We start from the raw sequence: 15,368 nt of genomic DNA on the forward strand, positions 1-15,368 counted from the left end.
CTTCTCTCTTTCATTCACTGGGGAGCATGCTGGAACCATGCAATATCTTCAAACTTTTTGCAACACTCAGGCGATGGGATGTGGTCTGCAATGGGATTTTTATACAAATACTCCTGGCCTGTAGGACTCATCTAGCTTCCGGAGCAGGGAGGTGGTGGTGATGCTAAAAGTCCAGTTCCAGTGAAGACAGTAAAAAGGGTGCTCTCTCTTGTCTTTAAAACTGATGGGGGGGGGGGCTGCAGTGGATCTTAGCTCCTCCAATCCCAGTAGATATAGGTAACACTTTTTAGAGGCTGGCATTTCAAGAGATTCCCATCTGAAGTGCTCTCATATTAAACTGAGCATCTACCTAATTGAGGCATACTTTGTGTGAGAACTCAGTAATATTGTTTCCTGGACATCTAACTCATACAATGGAGGACTGATAATAATTAAGAAATATAAGCCAGCTCTTCATCCTATTTTTCTCCCTAGGAAGAGCTCAATTCCCTTGGGAAAATAAGCAACTTTCTCCAATTTGGAGGTTACAAGTCCAAGGAGGAAAAGACTAACATTCCCTTCTGTAAGCTTTGCTGGGCTGTAAAAAATTTTTGGTGAGCTTCTGGAAGTCTTGCATTGACAGGCTTGCCTTAGGGTCTGTATATATGGTGTCCTGCGACTTACGCAGAGTTTTCTATATAGACAGAATTGACTAGCACTTTAAAGATCGGATTTATGTCCTTTGAGAGATATAAGGAATGCTGACCTTAACAATGTGCTCGCCATGTACATTTGTTCATAACCTCACATATAGTTTTAGTTCTAAAGTTTTGGAGTACATCTAATTAACATCAAGAGAAGGGGATATAAGCAATCAGATGGACTTTAGAGAAGTAGACTGGATCACTATCATGAGAACAACGCATCTCCATTGAAGTCCATCCTGATGACTGATTTATACCAGGAGGCTTGACTCACAGGGCAGCCATGAGTGGAGGTTACATCATTGGCTGATGATGAGGACATAAGCCTGCCCCAAGATCATGATTCGCTATCTTGCCTTTGAGGATTAATATGGTTGGAGGTCACACCATTGGTTGTTAAAGAGGAGGAGGCCCTATCCTAAACCTGAGATTGGCTACTTGGTTTTTCAAAACTGTTTTTTGCAGCAGAAAATGAATCACGATTTGATGAAGGCTATTTCAGCCAAAAGCACTTATTGGAATTGAGTTTACTCCTGATCTTTCTTTATTTTTAATAATTTTTGTCACTCAGTGTTTTAATATGTTATTAAAGCTATTGGTTTTAGCAGCTGAGCCGTGGTGGTCTGTCGAAGGTTTTGCTCGCAGTTTCTGTATTTCCCTCGGCAGCTTCAGCAGTGGTAACAGTATTTTTACTCAATTGTCTTCCTATTAAAGGGAAAACTCCACCTTCTCCTATAGTTTAACTCAATAGTCTATCCTGTCAGGTACAATCTAAGACAGGAAATTAGTCCTGCTGCTATAAAAAAAAAAGAAAGAAAGCTGTGAAACTATTTTCCACTGTCTTTATTGCAGACAGGAGGATAATTTACACTGATTCACAGCTGCTTCCAATGTAGCCATGCCTTTCATAGCAAAACAAAGCAATTAGATCATTCAGGAGTTTAAAGGCAGTTGTCGCCTACTATGACAAATTTACATAAACTAAAACACAGTATTTAAATTTTAAGCTTTAACAGTTGGTTATTTATGCTACTTTATATAATAAGATGACTTAATGTAGTGTCAAAAATTTCTGTGACATTTAGAGAAATGTCAGAAAATATTTTTCTTGTAAAGTATGAACACATTTACCATTTCAAGCCCCCCTCCACACACACACACACACACACACACACACACACACACACACACGCACGCACGCACACACACCAGGACAAAACTGCCCAAATCAGGACTGCTCTACAGAAAGAGACAGATTGCAACTCTATCAAAAAGGTGATACTGTCTACAAAAATTTTTTTTATGCTTTTTTGTGACATCCTTCCAGAGGGGGATGCATATATAATATAATTATACCAGCCTTTCTTTTGCAAAGCCATACAACATTCACTTCCTGATTCCTAGTCATAGCACTGTAACATCTTACAGAACTGTGAGCTGTGCAATATGCTTGCATGCATTTCATAGATTTCTACTTTGTACAGCTAAGTACATTTATTAGTTATTGTTTTTGCCTTTGTAGCCTAAGTTGTGGCTGAAAAGGACCCCCCCCATGGAACCTGTTCATCTACCCAGTTAATAATACAAAATAGAAAAACGGAAGGGTGAACAAGACAGAAATAATTAAGGAACTAGTAAACCACTTTTTAATTCTACATCACTCATGAGCAAAAAAAAAAAAAAAAAAACAAAAACCTTGTCACTGAAGCCATTGGGAATTAGAAGACAGGCTTATTTTGGAGACATTTCATTAACAGTAGCTGTCAAGGATAATTTACTGCAGTGAGAATTTCCACACCTCAGGATCAGAGTATGAGAAGAATTTATCAATTCTTTTAGAACTACAAAAAAATCCCTTTATAAGAACCTGCTAGCTACTTCCAGCAAAAGAAAGTAGGTAAATAACAGCTATTTATAACACAGAACAAGCTCTGACACACACATAAATGAGGTTCACTCAAGGAAATATAGAAGCAGTTCTGTTACAGAAGGTGTTTTACATGACAGTGCTTCACACTCCTGCCATTCTATCTTACTGGCATGAGAACATACCACCATTTTCTTATGTCTAGCATGACTCAATTAAACAGGACTTGAAATGTAGTCTGAGAAGAAGAAAAGAAAGCAATAAAACATATCACATTACCATGGCAGGCCCCATCTTCCGCCATTTCATGGGAAACACATTAAAATTGTAAAAAAAAGCACTTGGAGTGATTTTGAGGCATTAAAATATCTGTTTGAGTTCTACGGTGGAGTGTTCATTTAAGTAACCATCCTACCATTCATTTCTGAAACAAGTCAAAATATTTACTACAGTTGCTTACAATATAAAAAAACTAATGGCAGTAACAGGAATAAAAAAAAACTTTCTGGAAGAGAAAACAATGCAGTGTATGATGCTAATGGGTAAAACATACAGGGAATATCTATTAGAAAAGGAGACAGCTTATTGAAAAAAAATGTAGCTAAGAGCAAAGTTAGAGGGTAAACCTGAATTTACAGCAGTGGTAGATTCCTTCCAGCTGCTATTGCAGTTAGAGTGAAACTAATGATAAATAGAGATTCATTTCTTACATTCTGCACTTAAAACACTGTAGCAAAATTCATTAATGTTGTGTCTGCATTCGGTACATGAAGAGGTTGCTTTAGCTGCACACTGCTTTGTAAATTTAAACTGTGATGACACCTTACACATTACATGTAGGCTGAAGTTCCTCAGCTGTTATTCTCCTAGAAAGTTGCATGCCTGACATAACTGGATCCCTATTATGTTGATTTCAAGCAGCGTGGGAGAAGGAACTCTGGGGATACATACATACATAGAGCTTCAGGGCATGGGGACAATAAAGAAAATTAGTGAAAAAGAAGGCATTATGTTTACCCTGCACATGATCTTATCCTTTGCCAAAGATGTTCCAATTTTTTTTTATATTACTAGTGCACATGCTATGGCACTTCTCCTGAGCAAAACTTTGAGAATTTACACAGTGCCAAGACAGTGCTGTTGGAGGGCTACATAGTCATGACTGGATGTAGGCAGGCCTGTGGCATATCTTTCTATCTAGACAAAGGTGGCATTTGGTTTGCCAGAACCTTTCTTACTCAATACCCATGGCTACTGTCCCATACATAACTCCAGGCAATAGTAAGGACTTGGTTAAACATTTCCCATCTGTAGGAGTGCTGTATCAGGTAAACCCAATATCCAGTCCACCCAATCTTTTATTTATGTGTTTAATGATAGTTGCAGCATGGTTATCAACATTTAGCCAGCTATTATTTACTGTTTCTACATATTTCCATCTTGTACCTATTAGTTTTCCCTGATGACACCTATATGACAGAAGTAGACAGGTGCTTTTTTGTGTTACCAAAGAGCATATATTTTCTTACTCAGGTGCCGTCTTTTCTGCTGCAGTCAGTCAAACAGCTAGAAAAGCTGGTGTTGGTCCTGAAAAAGTGTTTCAGTTGTGTCAGCACAGGGAATATGTGCTGAGTTGGCAGTATGCTGCAGAAACTTCCCATTCATGTCAAGCAGAGCACCTCACTGGCCCTCTTCAAGAGAAATATTGATGAGTGGATGGGGAAATAGAAAGTTCACCCCTGGGATCATTCCAGTGGCTCTACTTGATAGAGGCACTGGGAATTATGTCAACGGGCATGATGCCAGGGCACTTCTGTGGGCTACGCTTGTAAAGACTCCAGGGCCATTAGCCTAGTACACACCTATGAATCTATGAACTGTATCTCATTTGTTGTGTGCTTGTACATATCAGCTGTGAGTAGTGGATCAACTATTGGTTCTTAGGGAAATCCTAGGTTTGATATGTTACTTGTGAAAAGGGTTGTTGGCCAATGAACAAGTAGCAGTGTCAGTGAAGCAATAGGCAGCACACTCACTTTTGAGAAAGAAGGCTGTAGATTTTATTCTCACACCAGGTAGGTCAGTTGCTGACACTGCTTTTTAACAGGGGGATGCAGCACTACTGATTGTGTCATCCTTACACTGAGATGTTAAACTGAGGCCCCATATGTCTGAGTTGGTGATAGCTCATGTGGCTGTGGAAGATGTAAGGGCACCTATCAAAAAGAGTAGGGGTTCTTTATTTAAAAAAAAAAAAAAAAACACTATGTGCAATAATATTTACAACCGTACATATTTACAAATGTATACAGTATACAAATTTCCATTCCTTTCCATTATTGTCATGCACTCATCGAAATCTTGCTTTTCATTATTATGTTCAACTTCTATGTTCATTATCTTATTCGACCCCACTTATTTTTCCACAACCACAGTCTAATTTTTCTTAAAATTACTACTAGTCTCCATTTACTATTAAAAATTATTTCATTTATCCAGCTTCATTCTAAGTGGTCCATATAATATAAAATAATCTTTTAACTACTTTACTAACAAATCCCTTATTTTTATGGGTATAATAGTCATACATAATCATATCCATATTTATTTCATTTACTTCATTTATATTTTCAAATTAACTTTCTTTCCACAATTTTCCCACCCTTATACATTGTAAGAAAACATGTTTTTGTAGTTTTTTCTTTACCACAATATTTACACACTCGTTCACTGATTTTTATATGGCATATTTACCTTCACTGGTAATTTATTAATCACTATTCTCCAAAAAAAAAAAAACTTGATATTCCACTTGCATATTACACAATGCTTTTCATACTTTTTAACTTTTTCATTCGCTAGCTCAGCCCAGTGATTAACATAATAATACTGTATTGTGGTTTTTTATACCACACTTTCCTCTCATTTTCTATTTCATCAATTATTTTCCAAAAAATTTTTTTTTTCTTGATAACATCTCATTACTTCATTTAAAGATACTTTTCCACTTTTGAATGTTTTAACATAATCTAGTATTTGTACTTTAGTAAATGTACTATTAACTTTTCATTTTTATCATTTATCCAAAACAAAATTTAACTCAAATTCAATGAAGTACCATAAAGAATTGGGTTTATTAATCCTAAACTCCCATCTTCTTTGTCCGTATACAAGACTCTACTCTTCACTGGACTCAATCAAGAAAAAAATTACTTGTAGTATTTTTTATAGATTATTGGCAAATATATATATATATATATATATATATATATATATATATATATATATATATATATATATATATATATATACTAGTTAAATATGCAATCATTGCTGATGGGTATAATCTTTCCCAGTCTAACTGAATTAATCAAATAAAACTTTTTATTAAACAATAGCTTATATGTTTAAAAAAAAAAACAGTGTTCCTTTATTTCATTTAGTATCCTATTCCATTGTTCCTTGCTTACATCTTATCCCCTCCCCAATCTTATTCCTAATAAAAAGATTATCTTCATTGAGAAAGGCAATCCTCCTATCTTTACTATATCACCCAGTCCTTTACTTTTTCTTTATTTAAAGTCATGACTATTATATTTAAACATTGATGTATATAACATATAACTTCTTTCATCCAGACTTTGTTTCTTTCAATCAATATATCATTATCTGCATAAGTAAACATGACTGGAATTTTTAGCCATTCATTAGCAATATAAGTAGCATGGTGCACCTCTCATGCAAATCTACATCTCTGACTAATACATTCATAAATACTGCAAACAATATATTATTCATGAGACATTCTTTATATGTACTTATTTGCTTAACCATGTACTCAACAAAATTCTTATTTGATTTTTATTATATGTAGAGCAATATACACTCTTAATTTTCTCAGTAATGTTACTGTTCCACAACTGCCGACAAAAAATGATGTACTATATCAAAAGCTGTATTTATATCTCCTATCATGATCTTGGTCTCATCGGTCCTGCTTATATCATCATCCACAATTTCCCTTACTATGAATAGTAATTCCTGACATCCTTTCCCCTTTAAACTATATATGCTATAGTCCATAATACGTTTCATTTTACATTCCATTGTATTCTGAACTATTTTCATAAAAAATCTTATAATCTGTATTGTTCAGTACTAGGTCTTTAATTTTCAGTTTTATTTTTATCTTCCTTTTTCCATACAAATTTAAGTTTACCACTGTATAAATCTTTATACATAATACCTTCACTTAAACACTCATTTATAACTTTTAAGACATATTTTCTGCCAATCCATAAAATTCTTATAAATTGTGTATCCTATTTCATAATATCCTGAAACTTAATGTAAACTAACTTGTATAACCTTATCTAATTCATATAAGGCAATATTATTTTCCAATTCCTTATTTTCTCATTCTGTCAATTTTTAACATGCCATTCTTTTTTTACTTTCTATCTTGAAACATTTTCTTTCCATAAATTATTACAATGATCATAATTTGTTAAGATCTTCTTACCTTTAATGTGGCATCTTTCATTTCTCTCAATATACTAGTACTATCTTTAACTATGCTACTCAAATAAGTTGACACCTCTTCTTTTTTGCCTTGTAAATAATATCAATGCTTGAATAATATTTCTTTAATTTTCTCTTTTTATAAATTCTCCCTTCTGTCACATAATATTCTCTATTGTTCTTTTCCAAATCCCTTAAAGCATCCATATACATTGTTTTATGATTTATTTTTTCCACTTTTTTTACATTTGACTGCCATTCTAAAAAAATATTTTTTATATTTTTTCTTTCAAAACTAGCCACCACTCAGACTATTTTATAATACATTCTAGTGGAAATGTGATCTTTCCATAAACATATACTGTATTTTCAATTTCCATCCAGTCATTTCTTATTTATTCTTTTTATTCCTTTTCCAATTTGATATACTTCTTATTTTCTTATATTTCTATCTATATGACTGATCTGAAAAGCCTGTTACACCTGTCTTGCCCTTAAGTATATTTAAACCTTGTGATATAATAAAATAATCTATTTCCATTTTATAAATATACCTTGACTATACGTCCACAAACTATTATTCCAAATCTCTAAACTGTCACATTTTATAACTTCAATCATTTTCTTAACATCATTTCCTCTCCTCTCTTCTTTTTTTCCTCCCAAACCATAATTAAAATCTCCTGTTAGTATTACAATCATGTTAATTACTACACAATCCAAATTTTTCTGAAATAAATGTTCCCTTTCATTACATGTAACATAGGCATACAGTGCTATAATTCTATAAACCTCTTTATGCCACTTGAGATCTACAGTAGTTAATCTTACCATCATTGCCATATTATATTCAAAATTTTCACTGAAATTCTACAAAGAACAGCTATGCATGAACATAGTTATTTTCCAAGGTTCCATATTGTATCTGCACCTCAAAGTTTTTTTTTTTTTTGTTTGTAATCTCTCTTCTTGGTCAAAAACCTTACATCTTCCAATATTATTATGTCAATACCACACTTACTACACCAATTTAGGATGCCTATTCATCTACTTATATTTTGATACTATTTATATTTACTGAAAGTACTTTGAAGTTGCCATTATATCCATGTTGTAGCTTACCAGAAAATGTATAAATTTGAAGTATTTATCCCAGTTGCATTTTCAACTTCCTTTCTTTTTCTCTTTTAGACTTATCCCTTTAAACTTTCTTTTTCAGTCTCTTACTCATTTGCCAATATAATTCTTTTTACCTTTCACTATTTTCCAGTTTATACCTTCCTCATCACTTATTTCACAACCTTGTTCTATATTACCATCTGTTACATTTTCCTCTTTATCCTTAGCTTTATTTTTGCCCTGATCTTGCTTCTACTTCCTCTTTGTCTTTTATTGGGACTCCTTCTTCTCTTTGTACACTGCCCTCACTTTTGTTTTCTTCTTCTTTATCCCTTTTCTCTAGATTAAAATCCATCCATAAATTCCAACTTGTATTACATTTATAACATTTCAATTCACACTTTTCCACCATGACATGTTTCCCTACAAACAAAGCATTTCCTCTTCTCACATTTACTTATCAAACTATCATCTTTTCCACAGGAAAAATAAAACATGTTTTTGGTTGTCCCTATAATTTTACAACACCTCTGTTACCCTCTACATTTATCATACTAGGGATATGAACATTTTTTCTTTCTCCATTTTCCGTACTATATGACAGTCCCATTCCCCAGTCCATAACCCTCTGTTATCATAGACTTTGTTAATGTCCATTACTTCTTCACAAAGTCTATTTAAATGTCGCTTTAAATTTTCATTTTCAACTTCAGCTCAAAATTGAACAAGTATTTTCCTTTTTATTTCTCAGTGAAATTCTTTAATCACATAAGAATTCCATGAATTACAGTTATTTTTCTTCTCATATTCCTCAAATAACTCTCCAAATCACAGCCAGTCTAAAAAAATTGAAAAATGTATCTTTGTGAATAAGAATAAAAGATTTTACCTCCTTAGCCTTCACTCCAAATGGAACCATTAAATTATCCCATGTCATAATTGTCCATTTCGTTTTCTTCTTTGTTCTGAATTCTCACCATAAATTTCCTTTGAGTGTTGACATTTTCTTTCCTCTGTTCATCCCTCATCACCTTCCATGCAGTTTCTTTAACAGTCTAGACATGTGATTTCTTTATCTGGCAATCTTCTTTTAAAATAGCTTCTGATTCCTCCAACTAAAATTTGTCCACAATTTCATCCATGAAACATCTTTTCCACTCTCTGGCTTGCTCTACAACAACAGTTTACCTAAAATATCATCCTGCAACCCTCCTGACTGGAGGGCTGTAATAATAAATTTATCACTGTTTTGAACATTTGCTTCTGATGAAAGAAATTCTGCTGAGAAAAGTTTCCAGAATCTTGTACAGCTTCAAACACTGCACTAGCATTTGCCTCTGTGCTATCTGCCATCTTAGATATGCTTGAGTAATAGTCTCCCAGCTGCCACCATGCTAGGAATGGAACAAGCACTCTCCTAATGAGTAGGGGAAGTTTCCCAATACCATGGATAAATTTCTTCTAGTAGTATAAATATCACCTTGAGTCTCCCCTTAAAAGAACATACTAGCCATGAGGGACTAACCCAATCAACAAAGAATAAATTAAATAAATAAAATTAATGTTTTGCTGCTGTGGTCCATTATTTAGTCAGCTTGTAATATGTTAGTTGACTGTTTTAGCCAGGACTTGATTACAACCCTCACCTCAACCTTTCTACAAGTAATTTGTGATCTTCAAGGTCAAACACCTTTGAAATGTCCAAAAAGGCAATGGTACTAATAAGGGCTCTGTTACAGCTGGTTACAGTGCAGTTTACCAACCTTAGCAGAATTGAATGATACTATGTCATGCTCAGAATCCAAGTTGACTTGACTTTCATTAGCATGCTTTATTCTGTAAGACTGTCTCCAAGTTATAAGAAAACATTTTTTTCAAGTACTTTGGCAAGTCAGCACAGGAACCTATCATTTGAGTATTGCCTACTTTGAATAATGGTATTAATCTGACATGTTTCTCTAATTCAGGAACCTATCCCTTCTCTGGCACTTTGATTTACGAAGGTTATAACTAGCTTTGCTGTGGATGGGGCTGCCTTTTTTATGAAAGAAGGTGGAAGATTTGTCAATGAATGAGATCTAATTTTGTTAGCAGTTTATGAACTGGGCTGTTTAAGGCAAAACATTAATTTTCCAGTTCATCTTCTGTTTCTGTTGCTGATGGTTGTATGCATGTTATGTTTCTTGCAAGCTGTAATGCAATAGATACAAAGTAATCCTGGAATCGGTCTGAAGTCCCAGAGTTGAAATTTAAGCATACTGAGTTGGTCATATGTAGAGGTTTCAGGTTTTTTTTTTGGTCACCCTTAAAACATCATATCACTGGCCCGGCCCCCTACACCCCACAGCCACACTAGGTCTACCAGCTTAATTCTTATGCCCCTCCACCACAGTATTGCTGGGGCCACTCATGGATCCTAAGGGTGTCCTGGCATTTTGGTCATCTCTGTTTGGTCCATTTTTTTTTTTTTTTAATATACCCTACCCACTCCCTGCCCTGCCTCCCATGCTCATTGCATATGTTTGAGGGACACTACCCTCTTTGAATGATGCCTTCCCTAAGGAAATGTCATTGATGAAAGCACTCTCACTCACTTCCCTCCTACCTGGGATGGGCAAGCCCATTCTTCGCTAAAGCTACTAATTGAACCTGGATCAGTTGGGCTGCAGTCAAGGCTTTATCCCTCTACACCACTGGGACAGCCTGTAGAGGTTTCAGTTTTACCTCCTAAGTTGTTAATGCTGAGGTGTTGGTATTCTTAGCAAGAAGCACTGTGTGAAATCTTTCTTGGATTTTGATTATAGACTTTGACTGTTAAATCATACTGCCTACTAAAGTGTTCACATGTTCCTTTCTGGTTTTGTTATAGTTTCTCCAAGCTGATAATATCATGAACTAATGCATTAATCCAAAGATATCTATTATTTTTTTATTTTTGGATCTTATGAGTCAGCAAGTTGCAGGTTGCCTAGAATACTTAGATGAATAAGAGTTTCCCTATGGGGCAAAATTTCTGAACATTCAATGTGGTATGGATGGTCAATTAATTCAAATGACTAAGGCTAGGAGCTGCAAACAAGCTTCAGTCAGTAGTTCTGGCATTCATCCATTCAGTATCTTGTTTTCCTACCACATACTATGGTGTCAATTATAATTCTGAGTCTAGTAATTGTGATCCTTGGTTGGATATATGCTAAATCCAGGTTTGTGGTACACTGTACTTTTCCCCCCTGCTTTGAATTAATATAGACAACTAGTAAGGGTAATGGTTGCACAGCTCCCACACTAGGAGGGCAGGGGGGTTGCAGCTAAACAAAAATAACAGAAAAGTGCAACAGTGAGCATCACTACAGAGCTGAACTTTACTTTTTCTGTTGCAGGACTCTTAATAGTGGCTCCTACACTTGTAACATGGAGTGGTGTGACTCTGACCAGCTCACTTAACCAGGTGGTTCTCCCAGGTCACACATTAAAAGAGCATTTGTGCCTAGTGGATTCACCTGATTAACAAATAAATAAGTACATACAGCACATGGATGCAAGTCAAGCACTGTATTATTACTCTACCCAAAGAACAGATATATAACAGGATAATAATAACTTCATGGCATTTCCATGTAGCATGTGAACATAAAGAGTCTATGTTTGACCATCGAATGGCACATTCTTCGAACAACCATTCACTGGACAAAAACCCACAAACAGTCTTTTACCTGAGGAGGCACATCATCATAACAAAAAAAAAAAAGAAAAAAAAAAAAACACACAATGAACGGTCATAGTTGGCCAACACAAAGTAACATATCTGTTTTGCTGTAGGAAACACGAGATTTCATTGTTGTTTGATTATGTTTGGGTCTATGTTTGGCCATTTTGGAGCAGTTCCCCACATTACGAGGATATGAATCCTCCTAATGTCGACAGCTGCACCCCCCACCCTCTCAATTATATATACCAAACTCTGAGATCACACTATAGAGTGGAAAGGGAAACTTCTCTTACCCGGACTTTACCTAAAAGTACGTACATGCAGTTTACTTTCTGTTGGCCAGCTATGGCCGCTCAATGTTTTTTTTACCATGAAGTGCCGTTTTGTTAAAAGTAAGGGACACTCGTAGGTTTGTGTTGAGTGAATGGCTATTCAATGAACATGCCACTGGATGGCCAAATATAGACCCAAACATAATCAAAAAACAATTAAATCTTGTAGCACCTACAGCACAACAGATATCCAAAGATAATAGAATAGAAACTAGACTCGAGATTTTTTTCTGAACATGCTACAAAGCTTCTCAATGAATCATTCAAGACATACTAGGTAAACAAACTAAAATATATTCATACCTTTAATACTTCACTTTGTTGAGATGTTACTTCTGTTAAATCCTCAAGTCTTTGAAAAAGTTTATCTGTCTTCTGTACTACTATCAATGAATCATACAGATCACGGGGCAACTTCAGCATTGATGAATACGTTTTTATCTCTTTTATAGTCTTTTTCATAGGACTGATATTCTGAAGAACAACCTTTAGGAAGATAAAATACACATATGTAAGCACTGCTTAAGGAAGATTCACAACCACATATTATCCTATATTCTTTAGTACATCGCAGTTACTATACAGCTGTACACAGCAATTTATTTACTTCTTGGTGATTGTGGATAGACATTTAAATAATTTTGCATTACTAAAATGGCCCTTTAGAATAGTACTTTATCATCTGAATTAAATGCATACTACATTGAAAGCATGGATTAGGAACTTTTGGGCCAACATTTATCAGCACATATAATTATCCGTTTATAATTCATGTACTGCTTCCCTAAGCAGTCTGCTGAATATCCCAAATCTAGCCCAAAAGTATTTGCCATTACTTCTCCCCTCGACACACAAAATATATACAGTAACTGAAACTGTGGCATAAGACATAACATCAAAAATGTGGTTCAGACTGAACCTAAACAGAAACAGAAAAGCTGTATCAGGATGATTACTTTCTTTCTACTGCATCAGGTTAAGAAATCATACTATTTTTGATTTATAAATTCATAAATATTCCAAGGCCATTGAGTCTCATGATCATTCCGGCCTTGCTAGTACCCTCCCTTAGGCATCAGCTCCTTTCTCCTGGAGGACCATATTGATCAGCACTGGAGTACATTTGTGGTACACATCCAGTTATCTAGTTTATGTTTAAATGAAGATAGCAAGTCCCACTGCTGCAGGGGGGAAAGTTTATTCCAAAGGACTGGGAAATGGGTTATAAGCCTGTCCATCCATCATGTTTTATTTATCTTCTGGTGAAGATTTAAGTTCCTGGTTCTGGTATATGGATTTTGCTTTTCTTGTTTGAGTATATGTGCATGAGTGGGGGATTACATATGCAGTGGAATGAATTTATTATACAGGCACCACTAAACAGAAGAAGGACATGTGCTGTAATTGTTAATGCAATGCCAAGTGACTTTAACCAGACCTCAACCACTTTTTTGTCTTCCCAAGATGAAAATAAAAAGTCCTGAAGCTGTTCCATTTTGCTACTGACTGGCAGGTCCACTGATGAACTAAGTACATCACACAGCATGTTTCAGGAAAAGTGCAACCATGTGGTCCTGCATATGTAAAAGATTTTTTTTTCTAAATTCAACCTACAAGGAAAATAAAGTTTATTAGCTGAATTTTTTAAAGCAAGAAATATCTTTAGTAAATTATCACTTATGATATAGGCAATCATACATTTATATAAATGAAAACAAACCACATTGACATAATCTTAGTTGCAACATTATACATCACAAACCATATTGACATAATTTTACTTGCAAACACTATGCTTCACTTATAATCTACCCAATCACTGTCAGTGAAACATTACGTAGCTCATTCAAATCCTGCCATCTTTTTAACCTCATTCCTCCCTGTATGTATTTTTCCCACAATTCCCATTTTTCTATGCAATTTGCTCCTACCCTTTTCTAAAAATCCCAATTTCAGTTGTTACTATAATCACTACTAGTACAGTTGGTTTAGACTTTGATTTCCATGATATTTTGATCTCTACAATGTTTGAGCCTCAACAAAATGTACACATCATTTGCCTCTTTCCAAAGAAGCAGTGTTTTTTTTTTTCTAAGCTCTGTTCAAAAACCTTTTTGAATAAAAGAATAAAGACACAAATAGTTTCGAAAGCCTGCATATTTCCAGGTCACAATGTCTTCAGAGTACCTCAGACTAAACCACAACAGCAAAATACAAGTTTGAACTATCATTAAATGATATAGAATATTTATTCAGACTTGTCAAAGTATTATCCCTGTGGAGAGACACGTTCAAGAGTTCTACATTATCCATGTTATACACACCAGCACAGTGGCATAGTGGTAAAGCATCTGCCTCACAGCTTCAGGTTCCGGGTTCAAGTCCTGATATCACTGTACATGTGAAAGTTTCATATATTTCCCAAATGGCTGCATGTGTTTTCTCCAAGTGCTCTGCATTACACCTACCTGGTAGACTGTGTACACTAAAATGTTCACACAGATGCTGTACTTAACTTTGCTTTGTGGCCTATGTCATAGTTGAAAAGGGTGTGAGAATAGCCAGTTTCATTTCTTTCATACAGTCATAACACTTTAAGCATTTTCTTTCCATATCTGTTTTCCTCTAACAATTTTGAAACATTCCCATGTTATGCTCTACCGTTATGCATTCCACCTATACTCCTGAGCACTTCCTCTATTTTATTTCAAACACATTAAAATCAAAGAAACACAACCTCTCCTCAAACAATTAAAATTCATAGTCCCCAGGTGCATATGGTCTCCACACCCTGGTTTATCTTTCATTGCAGAGAATACATTATTGCACCTCTCCTACACACATACAACTCCTGCCTAATACAAAACAAAAGGACAGCTACATGGAAAGTAACAATAGTTCATCCCCTCCCAACACACACCAGCCCTTCCAAACTCTACTGTTAAATTCCAATATCCATCCTCCATACAAAACAAAATGAATCTACATCCAAATTACATCTTATATCATCAGTTGCAACCTTCACTTGTCCAAATAGCTTGGATTCTGGTCAGGTTGCAGTACATTAATAGCCACTTAAACCCTCACAGACCAAATTCTTCTATGAATGGACAAAGAAGAACTTACTGCTGCTATAC

At 35.1% G+C, this 15,368-nt stretch overlaps 1 protein-coding gene across 1 annotated transcript in view; it reads right to left on the reverse strand.

Annotated features, from left to right (window-relative positions):
• Window positions 1-15,368, reverse strand: part of SYNE2 (spectrin repeat containing nuclear envelope protein 2) — a 3,814,665-nt gene that overhangs the window by 1,745,673 nt on the left and 2,053,624 nt on the right. Inside the window, exon 62 of the mRNA XM_044073561.1 lies at window positions 12,535-12,717. Within this exon, the coding sequence (XP_043929496.1) occupies window positions 12,535-12,717 (183 nt within the window). The remainder of the gene's footprint in view (window positions 1-12,534; window positions 12,718-15,368) is intronic.

The sequence above is a fragment of the Protopterus annectens genome, chromosome 6.part0 (genome assembly GCF_019279795.1).
Source record: "Protopterus annectens isolate FY-2018-M chromosome 6.part0, PAN1.0, whole genome shotgun sequence".
Classification (NCBI taxonomy): Eukaryota; Metazoa; Chordata; order Ceratodontiformes; family Protopteridae; genus Protopterus; species Protopterus annectens.